The 24,150-nt window shown below is 38.8% G+C and overlaps 1 protein-coding gene across 2 annotated transcripts in view; it reads left to right on the top strand.

Annotated features, from left to right (window-relative positions):
• Positions 1-24,150, top strand: part of SH3TC2 (SH3 domain and tetratricopeptide repeats 2) — a 65,463-nt gene that overhangs the window by 8,459 nt on the left and 32,854 nt on the right. For both annotated transcript variants that reach the window (XM_027841821.1, XM_027841822.1), the window contains exons 3-9: positions 426-553; positions 7,946-8,051; positions 10,950-11,093; positions 12,735-12,936; positions 17,388-17,461; positions 21,765-21,960; positions 22,187-22,365. In XM_027841821.1, coding sequence (XP_027697622.1) covers positions 426-553; positions 7,946-8,051; positions 10,950-11,093; positions 12,735-12,936; positions 17,388-17,461; positions 21,765-21,960; positions 22,187-22,365 — 1,029 coding nt within the window. The remainder of the gene's footprint in view (positions 1-425; positions 554-7,945; positions 8,052-10,949; positions 11,094-12,734; positions 12,937-17,387; positions 17,462-21,764; positions 21,961-22,186; positions 22,366-24,150) is intronic.

Here is a 24,150-nt window from a genome sequence, read left to right as displayed (position 1 = left end):
TCTCTCTCTCTCTCTCTCTCTCTCTCTCTCTCTCTCTCTCCCCCTTTGTTTCTTTCCCTCTTTCTTTCTTTCTTTCAACAATTAGTGCTAAGTGACTTGCCTAGGGTCACACAGCTAGTATCTGAGGATAGATTTGAACTCAGATCCTCCTGACTCCAGGGCTGGTGCTCTATCCACTGTACCACCTAGCTGCCATGATTTACTTTTGGAATGATCTTGGAAACTCATTCCCCTCCCCCTCTGGGCCTCAGTTTCCTCTTTTTTTTTTAAAATGAGTATATATTGGATGAGATGCACTGTTTGATATATTCTAGCTAAAGCACTCTGTCACCATATCTGGGAAGCCAAGATAGTCATTCCCATTTCAACATCTTTCATTTCCACATTCCACGTTCCACATACCTCTCATGTCTGTTTCCTTTCAGAGATCCCCCTCTCTTTCTCTGTGTATAGCCTCTCTGGACGGAGAATCAATGAACAACTACAAGAGGCTGCAAGAAAAAGGTTATGGGCCATGGAGAATGATGACAAGGAAGTCAGTGCACTGTTCAAGGTGAGAGCCCACCCCTGTGGGGGCGGAGATGGGAAACGTCCAAGCTATTCTTCGATGGGCATGAAATGACTGGGTGATTTAACGTGGGTGTACCTAATATGTAGTAAGCACCATCTGAGAGCACTGCTTTGTGCTAGAGATTGGTGAAGATACGAACTTTCTTTTTCTTTTTCTTTTTCTTTTTTTTTTACTTAATAGTATTTAATTTTTTTCCAATTACATGTAAGACAGTTTTCAACATTCATTTTTGTAAAATTTTGAGTTCCAAATTTTTCTCCCTCCCTCCTTCCCTTCTCCCTTCCTAAGATAGATTGCAGACTGATATAGGCCATACATATACAACCATATTAAACATATTTCCACATTAGTCATGTTGTGAAAGAAGAATCAGAACAAAAGGGAAAAACTATGAGAAAGAAAAAACAAAAAACAGTGCAAATGTGTGCTTCAATCTGCATTTAGACTCACAGTTCTGGATGTGGTTAGCATTTTCCATCACAAGTCTTTTGGAATTGTCTTGAATCATTGTATTGCTGAGAAGAGCTAAGTCTATTATAGCTGATTATCACACAGTGTTGTCATTGTTATGTATGATCTGGTTCTGCTCACTTCACTCAGTAAGAAGTCTTTTTAGGTTTTTCTGAAATCTACCTGCTCATCATTTCTTATAGAACAATAGCATTCAATTACGTTCACATACCACAAGTTGTTCAGCCATTCCCCAATTGATGGGCATCTCTTCAATTTCTACCACAAAAAGAGCTGCTATAAATATTTTTGTACATGTGGGTCCTTTTCTCTTTTTTTATGATCTCTTTGGGATACAGACCTAGTAGTGGTATTGCTGGATCAAAGGGTATGCACAGTTTGGTGACCCTTTGGGCATAGATCCAAATTGCTCTTTAGAATGATTGGATCAGTTCACAACTTCACTAACTATGCATTAGTGTTCTAATTTTCCCACATCCATTCCAACATTTATCATTTTCCTTTTCTGCCATATTAGCCAATCTGATAGGTGTGAGGTGGTACCTTGATACAAAATTTCAATAAGGCACAGGCCTAACTCTTATGGAGCTTATACTCTGATAAGGGAAAAGATGCAAAAACTATCATTAGTACAATACATGATAATCATAGTAGAAAATTACAAAGTAAAATGCTATATAAAATATGATAGGTATTAATGGGGTATACCAGGGAAGGTATCCTGGAAAAGGTGACATTTTGGTTGAGTTTTAAAGTAGAGGTAGTCCTTGCTCTTGGTAAAAATGTAATAGACTATAGATATTGAAAGAGGCATGCACTGTCCAGTTGCCAGTTTATTTTGCTTAACCATTCTTAATTACAAGAGAGAGATCTATTGGGAAAGGATAGCAGTATATACAAAACATCAATGATGTTCAGTTTAAGAAAACTGGAAGGGAAAAAGATGAAAGTTAAGGTCTCTAAATATGTAGAATTTTGCAAAATAAAAGACACACTGATCAGTAAAATGAAAGCAACAATGGATTAAAAGCATAGAATAGAAGTCTTTGACTTGGGATTAAGGTAAACAAAATTAATAAGTGAATCAAAAGACACTGGTTTACTTTGGAAAGTTGTAGAATCTCTGCCTTAGATATTTTATAAGGTATCATGAAACCACAGGAATTTTCCTCCTTTTTATACAGAGGTGGGGGACCATGAATGCTCCATTATTACATCTTCTACCAGACACAATTGTTGTGTCATTTGGTTTTAGTGAACTGTGTTTCTTTGTGACAAGGGAGGGGGATACTGGGCACAAAATTTTTTCAAATGATTTTTAAAATGTTGAGCAGGAGTTCAGCAGAAAAAGATGGGGAGAAAAAGGTTCCAGCTACGATGAACAGACTAATCAAGACAAGGAAGTCCAAGAGCACAAAGCATTAAGAGATACAGAGTTGTCCAGTTTGATTAGAGCATGATGTGTGTGAAGGGTAGTGAGTTGAGCTATGGGTGGTACCAGGCTGTGAATCTTGAATGCCCAGATAAAGTAGTCTGAACTTTGTTGTTCAATTGCTTTTTAGTCGTGTCTAACTCTCTGTGACACCATTTGGGGGTTCTTGGCAAAGATACTGGAGTGGTTTGTCATTTCTTTCTCCAGCTCATTTTACAGATGAGGAAACTGGGGCAAACAGGGTTAAATGACTTGCCCAGGGTCACACAGCCAGTAAATGTCTGAGGCCAGATTTGAACTCAGGAAGATGAGTCTTCCTGACTCTAGGCGAGGCACTCTATCCATTGTTCCACCTAGCTGCCCCTTTGAACTTTACTTAGGCGGAAATAAGTTGCTCCTGAAGACTTCTACATGGAAGGAAGTCATGACTAGATATGGATGAGAAAGTGTTCTGATAATTTGATGAAGGATGGGTTGAAGGGGAGAAAATGGAAGTAGGAAGATGTGTTAGGAGGCAATTGGAACAGCCTAGGTGGGTGGTTATGAGGACCCGATAATAGGTTTGTGGAAGAAGGAATAGGGAAGAGGTGGTAGATTCAAGAAACATTGATGCATACCATAGTCACCTCTTGGTAACCAATTAGATGGAGAAAGTAAGAAGAAGGAAGGGTCAAAAATAATCCCAAGGTAAAGAACTTCAAGATTAGATGGCTAGAGGGATTGTCATCATAAATACTGAAGTCTCAGGAGATGAGGACAGAAGGTCAAGTGGGGAGGATGATTGTGAGCCAGGTACTAATCTCATAGAAAAGTTGAAAAATGACCTGGAATAGTAGTCAGCAACATAGATGGTGATTGGGTGGTCCAGGTGGACTGAATAGAGCTGTGAATAGGAAAATCATTGAGGGATGGATGGTTTAGAAGTGTCTATTGGAAGTAAAGAATGTACTTCTCTATTGTCCTGGCTCTGTGATTTGGGGGAGTGAAAGAATGAGTAGGCACTGATTCAGAGCCTGGTTTCTATTAAAAAGAAGAGGTAGAATGAATATTATTTGAAACATCTAGGAGGTCTGGTAACCAGTGGACAAAGAATGGAAATAACCAATAGTTCAGGGCTTAGAGTGCTGGTCTGATAAATGAGGAGTTATGAGTTCAAACCTTTAAGCAGTGAGGTGGTACAGTGGTTAGAGTGAGGGGCCTGATATCAGGAGAGCTGGAGATTAACTCTTGCCTTAGACCCTTCCTAGTCGTGTGATCCCCAGCAAAGCACTTAACTTCTCTCAGTCTCAGTTTTCTCAGCTGAAAAGGGATTTTACTCCATGGCCTCCAAGATTCCTTCTAGTTCCAAATCAATCATCTAAAATCCTGTGACCCTCAATGGGGCTGGATGGACAGAAATAGAACAATAACTAACTGAAGGCCTCTCTCCCAGTCTGTTCCACTGCTGGCACTTTCCACTCAGAGGCTACCTCCAATCTATTCAGTATTCATCTCCTATGTACTGACTTGTGAATGTGTTGTCTCCCTCAATAGAATGTAAGCTACTTGAAGAGAAGAGTGGGAGTTTTTGCTTTGTCTTTGTATTTCCAGACTTAGCACAGTGCCTAGAAGCTAGTCAGCACTTAATGGACACTTCTTGATTCTTTTTTTTTTAATTTTTTTAATTTTTTTTTAAATTTTTTAAATTTTTTTTTTATTTTTAGGCAATTGGGGTTAAGTGACTTGCCCAAGGTCACACAGCTAGTAAGTATCAAGTGTTTGGTCAGAGGCTGGATTTGAACTGAGGTCTTCCTGACTTCAGGGCCAGTGGTCTATCCACTGCACCACCTAGCTGCCCCTTTAAGGTGGCCAGGAAATGCCCCCTGGAGAAGGTGTTGCTTGAGCTGACTCTTTTTTTTTTGGCTAAGCAATGGGGTTAAGTGACTTGCCCAGGGTCACACAGCTAGTAAGTGTTATGTGCCTGAGGCCAGATTTGAACTCAGGTCCTCCTGAATCCAGGGCCAATGCTCTATCCACTGCACCACCTAACTGTCCCTGACACTTGTTGATTCTTAACTGATTGATTTACAAAACACTTTTCATTCACTGTCTTTTTTGATCCTCACAATAACCCTACAAGGGAATTGTTCAGTTGTATCTGACTCTCTGTGACCCCATTTGGGATTTTCTTGGCAAAGATACTGGAGTGGTTTGCCATTTCCTTCTCCTGATCATTTTACAGGTGAGGAAACTGAGGCAAACAGCGTTAAGTGACTTGCTCAGGGTCACACAGTTAGTGTCTGAGGTCAGATTTGAACCCAGGTCTTTCTGACTCCAGGCCTCATGCTCTAACCATTGAGCCTCCTAGTTGAATTCATTTCTTTAATCACAAAATCAATATAATTTTACAATCTAAGAAAAAAATACAAATATCAAAGTGAATTTAAAGGAGAAAATTCCAACATTTAATTATAAGAGAAGTCAGAAAATATTCTAGTAGTACAAGGATAAATTCTGAGCTTGTGGGCAAGAGGTTAGAAAGTTATCCTTTATCATGGAATCACAAGATCATAGATTTGGAACCAAAAGATACCTCAGAGGCCTTTTAGTTCAAACCCCTCATTTTACAGATGGGACTGAGGGACAGAGAGATTGAATAGCTTTGTTAGGGTCACACAGCTAATAAATGTCTGAGATAACATTTGAAACCAGGTCTTCCTGACTGCAAGTCCAATGCTCTGTTCACCAAACCATGCTGCCTCTTAATCCTAGAAATTCAGAGTAGAATAGAACCACAGAACTCATCTCATTCCATTCATATCAGCACAAGATGGTCCTTTACAACAACAATAATGGTAGTTAGCATATACGATGCTTTCATTAGGTTTTTAAAGTGCTTTACGTTAGTTATTTCGTTTGATCTTCACAATAACCCTGTTAGATGGATGCTATTATTATCCTCACTTTACAGGTGAAGAAACTGAGGCTGAGAGAGGTCAAGTGACTTGCCCAGGGTCACATTGCTAATAAGTATCTGAGGCAGAATTTGAACTTAGCTCTTCCCAACTCCAAGTCCACTACATTAACTAACTACGTCATAACAACTCTGACAAGTATATGTTAAAACTTTATTTGAAGTATCCTAGTCATAGGGAATCCCCTATCTCTCTAGATAACTCATTCTACTTTGGGAAGCTCTAATTTTTTGGAAGTTTTTCTTATATGGAGCCCAAAATCTGCCTCTCTGTAATTTATATTAACTGCTCCAAGTTCTGTATGTGGGGGTCATTCTGGACAAGTAGAGTATCTCTTCCACACAACAGCTTACTTCAGCAGCTGGAAGGCAGCTATCATGTTACCTCTAAGCTATCTTGCCTTTCCTGACTAAACATCATGGGATCATAGGTTTTTAATTTCATCCAATTCTATGCTGTGGTCTTCCAGTCAACCCTCATTGTCCTAGTTGTCCTCCTCTGAACCCTGTCTAGCTTATTTATTATGTCCTTCTTAAAATGTGGTGTCTGGAATTTACTATGATACTGAAGATGTAGTCTGATTCTGGCAGAATTCAGTGGGATTATCACCCCTCTTATCCTGCACACTGTGCATCTCTTAATGCAGCCCAAACATATATTAGATTTTTTTTGGCTATTACATTGCATTGTTGATTCATATTGATCTTTTAGTCTATTCAAATCCCTAAGACCAGTTGTTTAGCCACACTTTACTCACTTGGTACTTAGTAAGTTGATTTTTTGAGCCCAAGTGTAAAACTTTACATTTGTTTCTATTACATTTCATCGTATTTGATTCATCCAATCTCTCTAGCCCAGTGATGTCAAACTCAAATAGAAACAAGGGCCACTAAACTGTACATAAGGATCCATACAGGCCATATAATGTCTTATTTAAAAAATGTAATGTTATCTATGTTTTATTATATTTTCGCTCATTTTTCTAAATACTTCCCAGTTATATTTCAACCTGGTTCAACCACACTTGGAAGCATTTTGGGTATTGGGCAGCCAATGGATGATGTGTTTGACACCTCTGCTCCGGCCTCATCCTGTCATCTAATGTGTAAACTGCCCCTTCCAACTCTGTGTCACATAGGTATAATATCATCAAGGCCACACATTAACATCTTGTCCATAAGGATGGTAAATACTTTGCCAAAATCTAGGTGACTATTATCTATTACATTGGCCTGATCTATCTACTAGTCTAGTAAACCTTTACTGGTTTTCTTTTTTTCGGTAATGAGATAGCGCATGATTTGTTCTTGATGAAGTCACCTAGTGTTTCTGGATTTTTATCACTTTATTTTCTAGATGTTCAGGGATAAGCTCTTTAACAACACTTTCTAGAATTTTGCTAAGAAAAAAAAAGTCAGGTTCTTTCAAATATAGTCTATAGAGGCCACTTTCTCAACTTGTTGAAAATCAAGACATTTACTTTTCTCCAGTACTATAACATTTTATCTATTCTCTATGATTTTTTCAAAGATCATTGACAGTGTACCAGGAGTCACACTTACAATTCTTCCAGGACCCTAGAATGTAACTAATATGAGCTGGGGGTAGAGATTAGTTAAAATAACTTTTACAGGTAAAAGAATCCCAGAGTTCAAAGCAACCTCAGTGCCCATAGAGTCCTACCTTGTACAAGAATCTCTGCTACACAACACCCCAGGTAATTATCCAGCCTCCATAGAGGATCTCTAATGAGCAGGAACTGATTGCTTCCTAAAGCAACTCACTCTACCCTTGAATAACTTTAATGTTAGGAAGCTTTCCCTTAAGTTAAGCCTCAGCTCACTTCTCTGCAGCTCTTAAACCAATTAAGAAAAAAAAACAAACAAGCAGTTTTTGCTGTCCTTCATGTTCTTTGGTATCTTTAGCTTTCTTTTTCATCAATTTTTCTATAATTATTTAAGTACATGATGTATTCCTTTACAACATAACTGAATTCTGAACTCTGTTGATGCTGTTTACAGGATATTGCTGACAACATGCTGTATAATGAAAAACCAACAAAACCCAACAATGGGTCAGAGGTCAGGGAACCTGTATTGGATTACTAAGATCAGTGTGTAAGCTAATTTTGTGACCCTGGGCAAATCATTTAGCTTCTATGAACTTCAAATTTCTCATCTTTAAAATGGGGATAATAATGCTTGCACCACCCATCTCACGAATCATTGTGGAGATTGTGCTTTGGAAACACATAATTGTCATATAGATGGCAGTTACTATTCTTATTGTAAGGAATTCTGCTCCTACTCATGCAAAGTCAGAAACTCAGGCTAGAGTTTTCTGAAGAACAAATTTAGCTATATTACCTTGTGTAAGTCACTCCCTATCACTGGATCTTAATTTTTTTCCTTTGTAAAATGAGTGGGTTAAAGTCAATGGTCTCTCAGGGCCCTTCTGATACAATATTCTGTGTTGTCTCATTGTTTTGTTTTGTTTGGTTGGTTTTTTGTTTTTTAGGAACTCTCAGCTCGGCTTGTTTCTATACAAGTTGATAAAGACCAGTTCATTATCACCTTCAAGACTATTGAGGAAATATGGAAGTTCTCTACATATCTGAGTCTAGGTAAAGCAAAGGTTGAATGGAAAACAATTTACATTTCTAGACTTTTTAGTTTACAAAGTACTTTCCCTACAACATCCCCATAATGTATATAGTGAGTGGATTACCATGCACTTTCTTTGTGTACACAATGTGTCCCTCAATAGTCTGTATTCCATTTTACAGGAAGGAAAATGAGGCTCAGGGAAATTAGAGTACAAAATAGATGATGTGTTCAAAAAGGATGAGAAATGCTGTTTAAGGCCCTAAAAAAGAAGATAGATAATTTTTAAAAATTAATTTATTTTGAATTATCAACAATCACTTCCATAAGCTTCTGAGCTTTAAATTTCTCTCCCTCTCCATCCCCACCTCCCTCCCCAAGATAGTGTGCAATCTGATATAGGCTATACATATACATTCCTATTAAACATATTTTCGCATTAGTGATGTTGTAAGTAAGAATTAGAGCCAATAGGAGGAACCACCAGAAAGAGGAAACAAAACACAACAGAAGAAAAAAAATAGCGAATAGGATGCTTCGATCTGCATTCAAACTCCATAGTTGTTTTTTCTTTGTGGATAGCATTTTCCATCATGAGGCCTTTGGAGATGTCTTAGATCATTGTATAGCTGAGAAGGGTTAAGTCTATCAATATTAGTCATCTCACAATGTGGCTGTTGTTGTGTACAATGTTCTCTTGGTTCTGCTCACTTCACTCAGCATCAGATCATACAAGTCTTTCCAGGTTTTTCTGAAGTCAGCCTGTTCATCATTTCTCATAGCACAATAGTATTCCATTACATTCATATACCACAACTTGTTCAGCCATTCCCCAATTGATGGGCATCCTCTCAATTTCTAGTTCTTTGCCACCACATAAAGAACTGCTATAAATATTTTTGTACATGTGGGTCCTTTTTCCATTTGTATGATCTCTCTGGGATATAGCCTTAGAAGTGCTATTGCTGAGTCAAAGGGTATGCACATTTTTAAAGACAGATAATTTTTGAATGCAGGGGGAGGAGGGAGGAGATCAGGGAAACCTTAATGAAGGAATTAGCAGCTGAGCTGGACCTTGAAGAATTGGCAGGGTCAATAGAGGGAGATGGAGGGAGTTGGGGAAGAGACAGGACATTATTGGCTAGGAAGTTGGGGAAGAGACAGGACATTATGGGCTAGGAGATTTTGTGGTCAAAAGCACAGAGGTGCTGGGCTCCAAGGTAGGAAAGAAAGTGGAAAATATGTGAAGACTATGGCAAATGGTCTATTTTGGTGCACTGGAATTTGAGTAAGGATACCCAAGTTCAAACAGTGTATCTCCTGGCCTAGTCACCTTGGGCAGGCAACTTTCTTTTTGCTCTTAATTCTGTTCCCTGTAAATTCTGCTATCCCCTAGGAGGGGAAGTATGGAGCACTGGAAATGGTGCTGGGTTTGAAGGTAGGAAAAATCTGTGTTTAAATCCTGCCTGAGTGCACTGGATTTAGAATGAGAGGATCTGGGTTTATTTAAGTATATTCCTTACTCCCCATGTGGTAATGGGAAAATCATTGCATCTCTCCAGGCCTCAGTTTCTTGGAGGAAGTATGGAACAGTTCTGGAGCCATAGAATGTGGGGTAACCTCTGATTTACTCTCTGTATGACCTTGAACAAATGACTTAACTTCTCTTAGATTGAGTTTCTTCATCTATAGAATGAGACAGGGTGGCCTAGGAGCAGACATCTCCACTCATCAGATAAGCAGCCCACAGCACTTCCAAGTGTGGCCTGAACCAGATTAAAATGGAATTGGGAAGTATTTAAGAAAATAAAAAACAACAATAAAACATAGATAATATTACCTTCTAAAACTAAGCCAATATGTGGCCTGCGGGGATCCTTATGTATGGGTTAATCGCTCCTGTTTCTCTTTGGGTTTGACACTCCAACGATTAGGTGATCTATCTCGAAGGTCCCTGAAGGGCAGCTCTAAATCTCATGAAACACCAACTTTATGAAAGTGAGAAAATCAGTGGCAGTATAGTATAGTGGAAATAATGCACAACTGTGAGCCAGCTGAGACCTGGGTTCAAATTTCCTCTCTGATACTTAACAATTGTGATATTGGGCAAATATCACTTAACTTCTTTGACAGTTCTCTGTCAAATGGAGAAAATAATACTTGTTCTACCTCCTTCACAAAGCTGTTTTGAGGAAAGAACTTTGAAAACCTTAAAGGGGTCTATAAATAGCAATTGCTAGCATTTATACTTCACTTTAAGATTTATAGTGTTTTACACTGATTATATAATTTTATTCTTACAACCCTGTAGAAATAGGTACTATTATTATTCCCATTTTACAGATGAGGAAACTAGAGACTGATAAAGGTTAAATTACTTGCCCAGGGTCACATCATTAATAAGTGATTGAGGTAGGATTTGAGCTCAGGCCTTCTCAGTAAGCTACCTCAAAATAAATGTGGATTATTGTTATCAAATCATTTAACCTCAGTGTCCCTCAGTTTTTCAATCTGTAAAATGGGGATGATGATACTTATAGTTAGTACTTCATAGTGTTGCATTAAGGAACAAATTAGCTAATCTTTGTAAAGCTCTTTCTAAACCATAAAGTGCTGTATAGTTATACAGTGAGTCTTTAATATTAAAATAAGACATTGGAGTAGATGGAGTAGAGGGGAAGCATTTGGAATCAGGTAGACCAATAGTTACTCCCACTGTAAAATCCCATGACTGTTGCTGTTCTAAACCCCTTCTAGTATTCTCTGGCCCACTCTCTGTTGTCCAACATTCCAAACTCCATGTAAGTCAGATAGAATTTGGAACATAAAGAAACCACAGGTTAAGGAGAAACCCCAAAGGGGCTTGGCTAAGGTCCAGATTAGCTTGCCACCTCATTCTGAGGGTTGACTCTCCACAGGCCATGTGTCTCTCTGTCTGGAGCAGCTCCTCTTTGACCACAGCTATTGGCTTAAATGCAAATTAGTGGAGGACACTAAGATCCAAGTCACAGTCAACGAAGAACACCTGGAGGCCATCTATCAAGGTCTCCTGATGCAGGAAGGTAAGTCATTAGTAGTGATGCCAATGGCCAGGCCAGGCCAGGCCTTTGTTTCCTGAAATAGGCAGTTAGGTACAATGGATAGAACTGGAGAGTTGGAGTAAGAGGGCCTACGTTGGATATCCTGGCTCCAATTACCACCTGAGTGGTCTTGGTGGGAAGTCACTTGTCGTCTCTGGGCCTTGGTTTCCTCATGTGTAAAATGAAGGGCTTAGATTAGGTGATTTCTGTGATTTCTTTAGGTCTGAAAGCTATGTTCTTAGAAGAGCAGTTTTGTAGATGTTTTGCTTGGCACATAGTGCTTAATAAATGTTTATTGAGTGACTCTGATTGTGAGCATCTGGTAATTGTTGCTTGACTTTGGACTGTGTCTTCAGCTCTGTTCTATTTAATACTTATATCAATGATCACTGTGCTGGCATAAATGTGTATATATATATATATCATATATATATACATCATATATATATACACATATACATCAAATTTGTTAGGGAATAGCTAATGTTTGGAATATCTATATTAGGATCTAAAAAAAATCTCTACACAGGCTGGAACTATAAGCCAAACCTAACAAAATTAAATGTTAAAGGAAGATATGTAAACTTTTGCATTTAGCTTTAAAATATCAACTGTACCAAGTTTTCTCATCTGTAAAATGGGGAAATTATACTACATTATTTTCTGGATCCATGATCCTATTATCCAAAGTACAGAATGGGGGGAATGTAAAATATCAACTGTACGTATACAGGATAGGAAAGATTTAGCCAGGCACCAGCTTATTTGAAAAAGATTTAAGTTAGTGATCTACAAGCTCAACACTATGATATAGCATCCGAAAAAGTAATTCAACCTTAAGCTGCAATAATAGAACAAGGAGGGTGATTGCTGTCCCCCGCCCCCAACACACATCTTGGTTTTCCATTCAGAAAACATCTAAAGTTTTCTGTTTAGTTCTCATTTAGTTCTTTGTAATTTTAGTCATCACGTTTCCAAAATGATATTAAAAACAAAGGTTTGATTAGGAGAAAGATAATTTGAATAATGAAAGAACTAATCATATCATAAAGAGAATAATTTGAAGGAGTTGGAAATGTTTAGCCTGGAGAAGAGAAGACTTTGGGGCAGCATGTTCTCTCATATCTTCAGGCAAGGCTATCAGGAGTTAGAAGATTAGACTTGTTTTGCTGGGCTGCAGGAGATAAGGCCAGGAGCAGTGGGTGGAATTTACAAGGTGCAAGATGTTAGCTCAATGTAAGAGATAACATGCAAACAAGGGGAGCCCAGGGAGCTAGTGGGTGCCTCATCATAATCACTGTAGGTATTCAAACTGTGGCTGGATGGCCACTTCACTAGGTCACCTCTAAAGTCTCTTCCAGGTGGAAGATTCTGTGCTTATCTTTCTCTGTCCTCTTAATGCTAATGCCTTTCCTCTATTGATTATCTCCTCTACTATATATCCTGTATATAATGCCCTTGTACATAGCTCTTTGTATGTTGTCTCCACCATTAGATTGTGAACTGCTTGAGGGCAGGGGCTATTTTTGCCTTTCTTTGTATCCCTAGAGCTTAGCACAGTACCTGTGACATAGCAAATACTTAATAAATGTTTGTTGACTTGTTTTATCTCATTGTCTGTAGGTCATTTCTCCAGAACTTTGCACACTGTCGTTCCTTCAGGAGAGAAGGATGTTGGAGAGTACCTGAGGCTCTGTAAGAATGAGTTGATCTATGTCAAAAACAACAAAGAAGAAACAGAATGTGAAGGCACCTCCTTGCTGACTGGTCTTCGGGGCTTGGTGCCTGTTGCAGCTATAGAACCATTGTCCTTCCCCTTCCACCAGTGAGTAATGAGATAATAGGCTGAGCCCTGTAGATTGTCTACACATCACAGGTGGTCCCAGTCTGAAATTAACATCCAGGAAACAGAATCTTCAAAGCAAATGGACATCGAGAGAGATTTTTCTAGGTTGGCTGAACAAATCAGATATATCTTTGAAAATTCCATATTCAAATTCTGTGTTCTGGTCCCTGAGAGAAGAATATGAGCCCTTCCTTTGTCAGGAGTTCTAGTTATCTGGAGGGGGTGCTAAGAAAGTTATTGCTGGTCCCAATAACCTCCCTCATGTCTGACAGTCTTCCAAAGTCATCCTTTACAGCAAAGACAGAATAATGATCATTCACATTTCTATAGAGCACTTCTGATCATAGGATTCAGAGTTGGAAGGTCATCTTGGACAAACCCTCATTACATAGATTAGGAAACTGATATCCAGAAAAAAAAAAAGACATGATCTGTTCATATATTACACAGCTATAAGAGGAACAGTGCCAGAATTAGAATTCAGTTTTTCTGACTCCAAACTCAATATGCTTTCCAGAGTGCCTCTGCACAACACAAAGTGCTTTTTCCTCGTGACAGCTCTGTATGTTATTATTATTATGATTGTTGCTGTTGTTAATGTTATTGTTGTTATTGTTATTAATCTGACAGATGAGTAGAATGAAGCTGATAGGATCAAAAAATTAAATTGAAAGCTAGAAAGGACCTCAGATGTCATCTAGTCCAATTTCCTCCTTTTACAGATGAGGAAACTGAGGCCCAGAGAGGATAAATGATTTGTCTGTGCCCACATGGGCATCACCAGGATTTGTGCCTAAGTCCTTTGACTCCAAGTCTAATGAACTGTGTTACTCTGAACCTGATGCTGTGTCTACTGATTTCAAGTCCAACAATCTTTCCATTATACTACAGAGTGTCTTCAAGCCTCTAAACAAGAGGCTTGTCCATAGCTCTGTGAGTCATGCTAGACTCACTCACTGGTATCTCCCAGCCAGTAATGTGATGGCTTTAGGGGTTTCCAAGTCAACAACTCAATCCAGTGCAATCCAGCAAACATTTATTAAGTACCTATTGTATTTGTGACCCTTTGTTCAGCAGATTTGGTGAAAGGACAATACAAAGGCCAATACAATAAATAGGTTCCCTTCTCTGCCCTCATGGAGTTCACAAAAGAGACAAATGTACTCAGATAACTATAATTCATAAAATGCCTTAAACATAGCAAGGATCACAGAATGTTTAGCTAGAAAGGACGACATTAGAGACCATCTAGTCCAGTGACATCCAAATTGATCACGTATGCCTATCAGTATTATTTTTTTTCCTAATGAACATGCTGGTGATTGTGGTGGTAGCTTAAGGATTGTCTCAAGGGCACCTACACAACTGTTCCAGTGGATGTCCAGATGAGTTAGGTTATAACTACCTAGAGGGACCAATGTCTGTCTCAGAAAGAGAAAGTTGGTAGCTTACAAAATAGTGGGGGGTGTAGGGGGGTGAGTTTTGTATTGGAATGGGTCAAGGGTGTGCATGGTTATGTTGAATACAAGCATCATGATTAGCTAGTGATTTTTGTGACTTTGGGTAAGACATTTCCCCTCATTGGACTTGTATTTTCCTCTCTAAAAGGGGATAAGATGTATTAGAGCAGTAGTCTCTTAGTGATGACCTCCTAAGTGACATTACCTAAAGGGTTGTATGATCAACCAAAGGATGAGAAGATGGATTCCATATCACCCTTTCCACCATCACTAGCTAACATTGTTATTTAACAGAAGTGGGGATTTTCCTTTGACTAAATCCAATGATCTTTTTAGTCCACCACAGGTACAAATGAGAGGTGCATTGATTGATGAGAATTCAAAGGAAAGAAAGAGTATGTCTGAATGAGGAGGAAGGGTGGAGATCAAGGAAGTCATCTTGGTATAATGGAAAGAGCCCTGGATTAAGAGACACATTGGTTTAGTCCCAATGTCACTGACTATGTGTGATCCTAGACAAATTACTTTTGTTTAAGTTTTATTTTCATTACCCACAAAAGAAAGCATTTGGACTAGATTATTTCTAAAGTCTCTTCCAACTTGAAATTCTGTGACTAAGTTAGACTCATAGAATGTTAGAGGGAAAGTGACTTGCCCAAAGTTAAAGGGCTGATAAATATTGGAACTGAAACTTGAATCCAGGTCAATGAGGTTGTAAAGGAAGACTCATATCAGGAGAAAGAATGGCCAATCATGCGACTGGTTGGGAAAGCATGGTACATGGTGGAGGAGTATCACAACATAACATTCGAGTGTTAGGGTAGAACTAGACTGTGATGGGCCTTGAATGCCAGGATGAGAAGTTTAATTTTTATTCTGGAGAAAATAGGGAACCACTCATTGTTTTAGAGCAAGGAAGTGACAATGATTTTATTCATGCTTTAAGAAGATTAATCTAGAAGCACATGTAGGCAGATTAGAGTGGGGAAGAATAGAGGCCAATTAGGAAGCCAAGGCAATACTCCAGATAAAAAGTGGTAAGGACCTGAACTAGGGTGATGGGTGTTAAGAGGAGGAGTTCGAGTACAAGAGAAATTGTGGACGTAGACTAGGTGGACTGGGGGAGAAAGAAGAATCAAAGATGACTGAAATGTCAAGCCTATATATGAACAGGAAAATGGTGAGGGTATGATATATTTTTTCTTTTATTGAGAGGGTCTCTTTATTTCTTCCAGACTGAGAGTATAGTGCTACTCACAGGCCTAATCAAGCTATTGATGAATACAGGTTTAATTTGCTCCATTTTTTTCTGACATGGACTGGTTCACACCTCTGTGGGCATCCTGGTGGCCTTCTGGTTCAGGGGCTTTACTGTATTAGTTTTGGACCTAGTGTGGCCACCAGGTTAGCTTTAGTCCTACTGCACTAAGACTCTCAAACTCAAGTGATCCATGTACCATAGCCTTCCCTGATAGCAGGAATTACAGGTGTGCACCACCACATCTAGTGTTAGTATATGATATTTAGAACTTTATGTTAGACCAAATTACTCACCTAGAAGATTTCTCATGTCCTGACCTTCCTCAGTAATGATGATAGCAACAATAACTCCCATTTCTAGGGTGCTTTAAAGTTGAAAAAGCCCTTCCCTTGAAACCATTCTGCAAGCAACGGAGGAAAAGCATGATCATCACCATTTTATAGGTGAAAAAACAAAATGAGAAGGTGAAATGATTTTTAGGTTGTCATATAGATAAGAAATATTGGAACCAGGATTCTCATTTAGATTTCTGATAAAATGTTCTTTCCACCATATTGTGCTTCTTGAATACTTTCTAAAACAACATTCCAACCTAATTTAACCATATTTTGGGAAGTCCAAGACTTCTTTTGATGTCTTATGATGTGTTAGAGGAGATCCTGAGTTCTTGAATAAGAAAAAATAATCAACATTTATATTGTACCTTAATGTTTTTTGTAGAGCTTTAAATATATTATCTCATTTTATCTTTATAAGAAACCTATGAGGTGGATGCTATTGTTATCCCTATTTTATAGACGAGAAATCTGAGGCTCAGAGAGATTCAATGAGTTGTCCAGGATCACTTAGCTATTATTAAGTGTCTGAAGCTGGATTTGAACCCAGTTTTCATGCCTCCAAGTTCAATAGTTGGCCATGCCATTCTGTCTTTCCATGAAAGCTTGGATCCTTAGTTCTGGCAAACTCTACCAAGCTAGGGAAACTTGATTATGGGCCCAGTCTGGCTAAGCTCAGTACTGTTCATCACCAGGCTGGCTGGTGATGAGTTTTTCATTCACAATTACTTTCAAAGGTCATCTCTCAAATAAAGAGGGGTTATGATCTAAATTGGTAGAGGAAGAATCAGCACCAACAAAACCACAGACCTTTAAAATATAAAGATATGGAAAGTAGAACCATCTAGCTCAGTTTAAATCCCAGCTCTTCAACTTACTATTTCCTCAACTCTAAAAGAAAGGAGTTGGACTAAATCTACAATTCCTTGTAGCTTTAAATTTAAAAGCATTTAAATTTAAGAATTTAAAGAATTTAAAGCTACAAGGAATTGTAGATTTAGTCCAACTCCTTTCTACCACATAGTAGGCACTTAATAAATGTGACTAAATCTACGAACATCAGGGCCATAATTAAGGTGCCATCATTCACCTTGTAGTCTTTGTTATACCTATACCACCTTACTACCTTGTAGGTATAGGAGACTGTGCCCAGAAATCAAGAACCTTTAGAGTACTGGCCCTAAGTGATTGTTTAGGGGGAATTTGACAGCAAGAATATATTTGAAGGTCCTTAGTAATTCAGCTGACCAATTCAGTGGCTCAACTGAAAAAAGAACTCCATTGGTTCTGGGTTTCCTATTCATTGCTCTTTCTGGAATATAGGCTTGTTGATATTAGATGAGGTTTTTGACTTCACCATTTCTCCATTGGCAGATGGTTCCTAAAAAACTACCCGGGGACCTGTGGCATCTATAGGACGAATGATTGGACAGGCTCCTATCAAATTGGTATGTTGGAGCTGATAAAAATGACTGTTGAGCTTTCTGCGGGGCATCATCTGCAGGAAGCACTGACATATTTATTGAACGATTGAATGGATGGTAGTAAAACAGAGATCATTTAATCCAACTCCTTCATTTTAGAGGTGAAAAAAATGGGGCCTAGAGAAGTGAAGAACCCAGGGTTGTATTTCTTTGAAAATATTCATAGACATAGTATTTCAGGGCTGAAGGGAACTTAGAACACATTATAAAGAATGTCAGCACTGAAAACAACCTTAGAAGCCATTTAGCCTAATTGCATTATTTAATAGATGAGGAAACTGAGATGCTCAGAGAGTAGGAGTGACTTTGTCAAAGTCACCTTTCCGTAAAACTTTCCATAGACTTGGAGCTAAAGAGTGGGAGAACCCTTAAAATCCATCTACGGGAAAGCTGAGACCCAGAGAGGTTATCTCACTCACTCAAGTTTACAAAGTGACGGAGTCAGGTCTTCCAGGTCCCAGACCAGAATCACATCTATTACACTACAGTGCTCTTGCTTGTAGATATCTGTGCACTCTGCCCATCACCTGATCTTATTGGCTTCTTCCAGTACGTCTTTATCATCTACCCGTTGTACTAGGTGTGAGGGGGCAGCAACACAAAAAGCCAAGAACCAAAATATTGAGTTCTTGTTTAGAACTCTAAACTTAACTCATTATCTGTTGTTATATAGTAAAACTAAAGTAGGGGGGAATGCAGCTGAATGTAACTATGATAAAATACTCAGTTCTATTCTGCTTTATAAATTGGCAAAGTACTTTTCCCTTTTATAAGTTATTATAAGTTTTATAAGTTTACAAAGTACAATTCCCCATGTAGGAAATTGTAAATATTGTTATGTCTATTTTGCAGATGAGGAAACGGAAGTGATTTGCCTCAGGTAGTGGCAGAGCCAGAGTCCAATTCTAGGTCCAAGAATTCTTTCCATTACATTGAGCTAACTAGTAGACTTGTGTCTGAGCTGGATTTTTGGTTTCTGAGCTAATGGTTAGTTTCTTAATCTCATCTCCGATTGTTAGCTATCATGGTAGGTAAAATACTGGTAACTGTCAGACATTAATCAGCTGGTTGCCAGAATGTGAGGACTGGAAGGGAATTGAGAAATTTCTATCTCTTTTCAGCAGTGTCATAAAGAGGGCTCATTCTTCAGGCACCAATTAAACTAGATGGTGCTCAGATTCTTTACAATTATAGTCTCCAATTATAATTCTGCAATTCAAGATCCATTCTAAGCCTTTAATTTTACCATTGAAAAGACTGAAGTCCAGGGAGAATAATAATCTTGTGAGGACATAGAGCAAGTTAGGGACACACTTGGAATTAAGAATCAGGTATTTTGACTCTCAGGCCAAACGTTTTCTTAGAATGACACAGAATCCTGGAACTTGAGAGTTGGCCAAGACCACTGGAGCCATCTCCTCCAATCCAAACCCAAAAGGAGTCTTTCCTAGAGCATTCCTGACAAGTACTCATTCAGCCTCTGCTGAAGACCATCAAGGAAGGAGAATCCATTACCTCTCGAGGCCGCTCATTTCACTCTTGTGCAGTTCTAATTATAAGGAAGTTTGTTAGAGCAGCAAGCCTGTATGTGCCTTTTTGCATCTTTCCCCTATTGTTCCTGGGTGCGCCTTCTGAAGCTAACCAAATCCAATCCCTCTTTCATATGACAGCCCTTCAGATATCTGGAGACAGCTATTATGTCTCCCTGAGTCTTCTCTTCATCAGGCTGACCACCTAACCTGCTGTATTTGGCCATAACACCTATAGTAAGGGGAGGAAGGTAGGTGACACGATGGCTACCTACGTGATTTAGTAAGTGGGAAGAGTGATCCATTTATGGTTAGAGGAATTAGGTCTGAATCTTGGCTCTTCCTACTTAATACCTGTGTGCTCTTAGGCCAATTGCTTTTGCCTCCCAGGGACTTTCTTTATATGTAAAATGAAAGGCTTGGACTAGGTAATATTTAATGTCACTTTAAATCCCATGATCCTGTAACCCAGGAAACTTTTCATGATCTTTCTAACCAGATCAATATTTTTTTCCTCAGAATTTTCACTTAGCACTTTGTTATACCATTCTCCAGTGAACTTATCATGTAATAGTATATGTTCTAGTGATTTAGCCCAAGTTTTTATCACACTAGTACACTCAGTAAAGGCAAAGACCTCCTTTTATTTAAAACATTGTGTTTCCTCCAGAACCCTGCATGGTGTTTGGTTCGAAGTAGGTGCTTAATAAATGTCTGCTGCTATATTTGTATTCTATGGTTCTCCAACTCAACCTAGATGTTGTTCACTATTTCTTAAAATGAATTTTTTCAATTCATAATGCCCTTCAGTTTGGAATTCTGTTAAGTAAAATTTTTTCTAGAGTGAGGGATACATTTAACATAGGAATGTCTGGGTTTGGATTTTGTAAGAAATTGACAAGGAAAGTTGGCAGAAGTAATAAGCAGAAAATAAAGTCTTGAATGGGGACGTTGAAAGCTATGTGAGTTGAAGAGGGGCATAGGAGAGAAGAAATGGGTCAAGGGAATTGTGGTTATCGTAGGATAAGAGAATTTCAAAACTCAGTGGGACCTTAGGGATAATTCATCTCAACATCCTTCTCCCATCCTTCCCTTCATTTTACAGATGAGGAAGAATGATTTACCTAAGGCCATTTAGCCAGTGAGTAGAAGAGTTGGTGTTCATACCTGTCAAAACATGACATTGTCATGTAGGGATCTCAAAACCTTCAAGTTTCCTATCACTGGCATGAGTCTTGAAAGACAGATTGGGGGTAGCTAACTTGAGGTCTGTGATGAAAAGCCCTGAAAGGACAAGGATGTTACCCACACTTGCTGCTTTTCCTTAACAACTTTTGGGACTCTATCGTCCATGATATTACCTCTATTCTTCCCAAACTACTTCCTTTTCTTTTTCTTTTTCTTTTAATCTTCTACTACTCTTGCAGTGATTGGTTCTTAATAGGTTTCTACTTACCTTAAACTGAAAGCTCTAATTGAAAATATGCCTTCAAATTCAAAGTCCTTCCAGGATTAGGTACCATCCAAATTTGAATATTCTAGGAGCTCTCTCTCTCCCTTCCTTTCTTCCTCTCTCTCTTTTTCTTTCTCTCCCTTCCCACCCTCTTGGTGATTTTATAGATTTTCATAATATTATAACAATATCCTCTCATGTATGAACAGTGTCTTACAACTTATGAAGCCTTTTAATGTCCATTAACTTATTTAATCCTCATCTCAGCCCAATGAGTTCCCAGGTGAGAGAGTATGATTCCTCTTTACAGTTGAAGAAACTAGGAGTAGAGAGAGGGTATGACTTGCCCTAGGACACATGGATAGTCAGCAGCAGAGGCTATGGTAGAAGTAAGGTCCCTCAATGCCCTCCCCGGTGCTCTTTCCACTTGTCCCAAAACCACTCCCATTTATATCTTTTCTCAAACTCTGTCTCTTCAAGCTTCATAGATTTTTTTTACTGTGCCCTCAGGCAGCCATCTACACAGGTGGTGGCTGCTGCCATATGGTCCTCCTTGTACTCAGGCATCTAACCCCTAGCGGTCAGTAGGACCTCATGCAACATGTTCTCTTGAGGCTTTCCATTTTCCTTACTGTGGACATGGTCAGATAGCGAGGCTGGAAAAATCCATGTTAAGCCACAGTTTGTTGAGTATTTAAAAGAAGTCTGGCCTAGGAGTTAGAAGACTCAGGTAGTGTGGTTGTAGGCAAATCACTTTGTCTTTCTGAATCTCTGTTTCCCCATCTATAAGATGAGGACAATAATACTCATATTCCCTAACTTGCTAGACTATTTTAGGAAAATACTCTGTAAACTATAAAATGCCATTTAAAGGCATGCAAAAATACCTAGACAGGGAGTAAGAAGATTGGTTAAAAGTTCCAGCTCCTTTAACAAAGTACTTTGTATCTCTGGGCAAGTATTTCCCCTTCTCTGGGCCTGAGTTTCATCCTTTGTAAAATGAGGGGATGGAATAAATGATGTTTAAGGTAACTTCCTGCTCTAACATTCTAAGCTCTGTCTAAATTGACATTATGTTCTGTTTTAAGAGAGCTTCCAGTTTGAACATTCTCTGTTCTTTGTGCTAAGTTCCCTTTAAGCTCGGATATTCTATGTTTTAAGGCCTTTTTCCAGTTCTAACATTTGAAGTTTTACCTTTTCATGTTCTAAGGTCCCTTCACACTTTAAACAATTTTATGAGTGCTATTGCCAAGGCATTTACTTCTCTCTGTGCTCTTGTCCTCAGGTAAAGGAAAATGTAAAGCTTTAAAGAATTACCAAGGAGAGGAAAAAGATGAACTGACCTTCCGCCAAGGGGACAGCATTGAGATCTTTGGCTTTTTCCTATCAGGACTTCGCTGGTTTATTGGGAAGTTGTCTGCAACTGGGGAGATTGGTTTTGTCCAAACCAAACACGTAGCTCCTGATTCTTACATTCCATTGTAAGTATGTAGGCTCTGGAATGAAGGTTTTAAGGTTTTCCAGAAATGAGAAATAATTACCTTCATCTTCGCTCTCCAGATCAAGGTAAAGTGCTGCATTTAGGGGTCCCAGTGGCATGGGGTATCCAGCTTCTCTGACTCTTCCCATTCCCCAGGCAGGTAGGCAGAAGGTTTGTGTCTTTGCCAAAAAGAAATGATCATTTTTCTCTCTGTCATCTCAATGTAGGAGCAAGGCCACTGCCTTCCTTAATGATGAAGGGAAATTGTCCTTTTGGGACCCAGGAAATGAGAGGGAAAAAACCTGTGCTGACTTTCTTCGATCCCTAACCCACACTGATATATCTTCCATCTACCGGCTCAATGAGTCTTCCCAAGATCCCTTTGAAACTCAGACGACTAGCTTGGGTAAGAGAATTTCATCGACCTAAGAAAGAATATGCTGTTTTTCTATTTCCCATCTCCAATGCTTACTCCTTACATCAGTGGTTTTCAAACTTTTTGGTCCCAGGACCTTTTGACACTCTCTAAAATTATTGAGGACCCCTTTATATTCTTAAATTAAAGGTCCCCAAAGAGCTTTTGATATGTGAGTTATGTCTATAAATATTTATCATATTAGAAAAATAAGTAAAAAAATTTAAAAATATTTGTTAATTATTTTAAAAATAACATAAACCTGTTATATGTTGAGAAGCGCATTTTAATGAAAAATAATTATATTTTCCAAAACAAAAAAAATTCAGTGAAGAGCATAGCATTGTTTTGCATGTATTTTCAAATCTCTTTAATGTCTAGTTTAATAGAAGACAATTAGATTCTCATATCTGTTGCAATACATTGTTCTGGTTGAAGAAAATCCAACCCCAGAGATATGTAGTTGGAAAAGGGAGAATTATTTTAATAGACAAATAACATCTCTGTATTATTATGAAAGTAGATTTGACCTTGCAGGTCCACTGAAAGGGTCTCGGGGACTCCTAGGACTCCTTAGACCACACTTTGAGATCCACTACCTTATGTGACCTTAGTCAAGTCACTTAATCTCCCTTTCCGTCAATTTAGTTTTCTGTAAAATGTGCTATTCCCCATGGAGCTCACATCCCAGTAGTGGGGATATAGCACACACAGACACAGAGAGCAATTATTTAAGAAAAAAACATACTGAAGAGCCATGATATGGGATAATTCACAACCTTTTCTAGGCCTTACTCAGCACCAAGATCTTCATGAGTTAAAATGAACAAAAGCATTCGTCAGAGGTGGCTAATATCTTAACTCATCTGGGCTAGTCTTTACCATCTGTTAATGGGTCCCAACTTGGAGATTTTCCACCTTGGTAGGACCTACTAGAGCTTATTCTCCTCTTGAATAATGTTTGAGACTGAAGATCATTCACACCATAATGAGGGATCAGAGGATCCCTAGGGCCTCTACTTGGGTAGAGGATTTTCCCCTGTCTGGGAAAATTTCAGTGTGATTTCACTGATGGAAATTCCAGTGAGGAAACTCCTTCTACCAATGCAGATCGCCCACTGATCTGTAACTGACAGTCTTAGAGAGTTGCCTGGGGCACTGAGAAGGAAGTTCAGTGACTTCCCCAGGATGGCACAGCTGGATATGAGACTTGAAACCAAATGTTCTTGACTCTGAGGTGGACTCTTTATCCACTACTCGACGATGCCTTATGGGAGGAGGGGGGTCATCTCTAGGTGTTCTGATGAATGTCAGGCCACTGAACCCGGATGGCTCCTAGAGGAGAAAGTGAGGCTGGTGACTTTGTGCAGCCCTCTCTCAATTAAAACCAATTCACTTGCAAGTCATGGCATCACCTTCCTGATGTCATGGTCCTGTTCAAGAAAGGACAAACAACAACAACAATGATGCCTTACTATAAAAAAATAAAACATGGAAAGTAAGTCAGAGAGGAGCAAAGAAAGTGTTGTGAAATGAAGAAAGAAATAATTTTTTAATGAGGATCTGGGCCTCAAAGGATGGATGGGACTTCAACAAGAGGAGATAGGAAGTGGGTTGAATTCTGAGCCCAGAGAATGGTTTTAGAAGAATCATGGAGGTGGGGGAGTGCAAAATATGAAACATCATTGGAGAGTAGTGTGGTTAGACTGGAGAATAGTGGGATATAGGTTGGAAATACATATTAGGTTCAGATCATGGAAGTTCTTGAATAACCAG

The sequence above is a fragment of the Vombatus ursinus genome, unplaced genomic scaffold, assembly GCF_900497805.2.
Source record: "Vombatus ursinus unplaced genomic scaffold, bare-nosed wombat genome assembly UNPS02014863.1, whole genome shotgun sequence".
Classification (NCBI taxonomy): domain Eukaryota; kingdom Metazoa; phylum Chordata; class Mammalia; order Diprotodontia; family Vombatidae; genus Vombatus; species Vombatus ursinus.
This window is presented reverse-complemented; position numbering and strand designations above follow the sequence as displayed.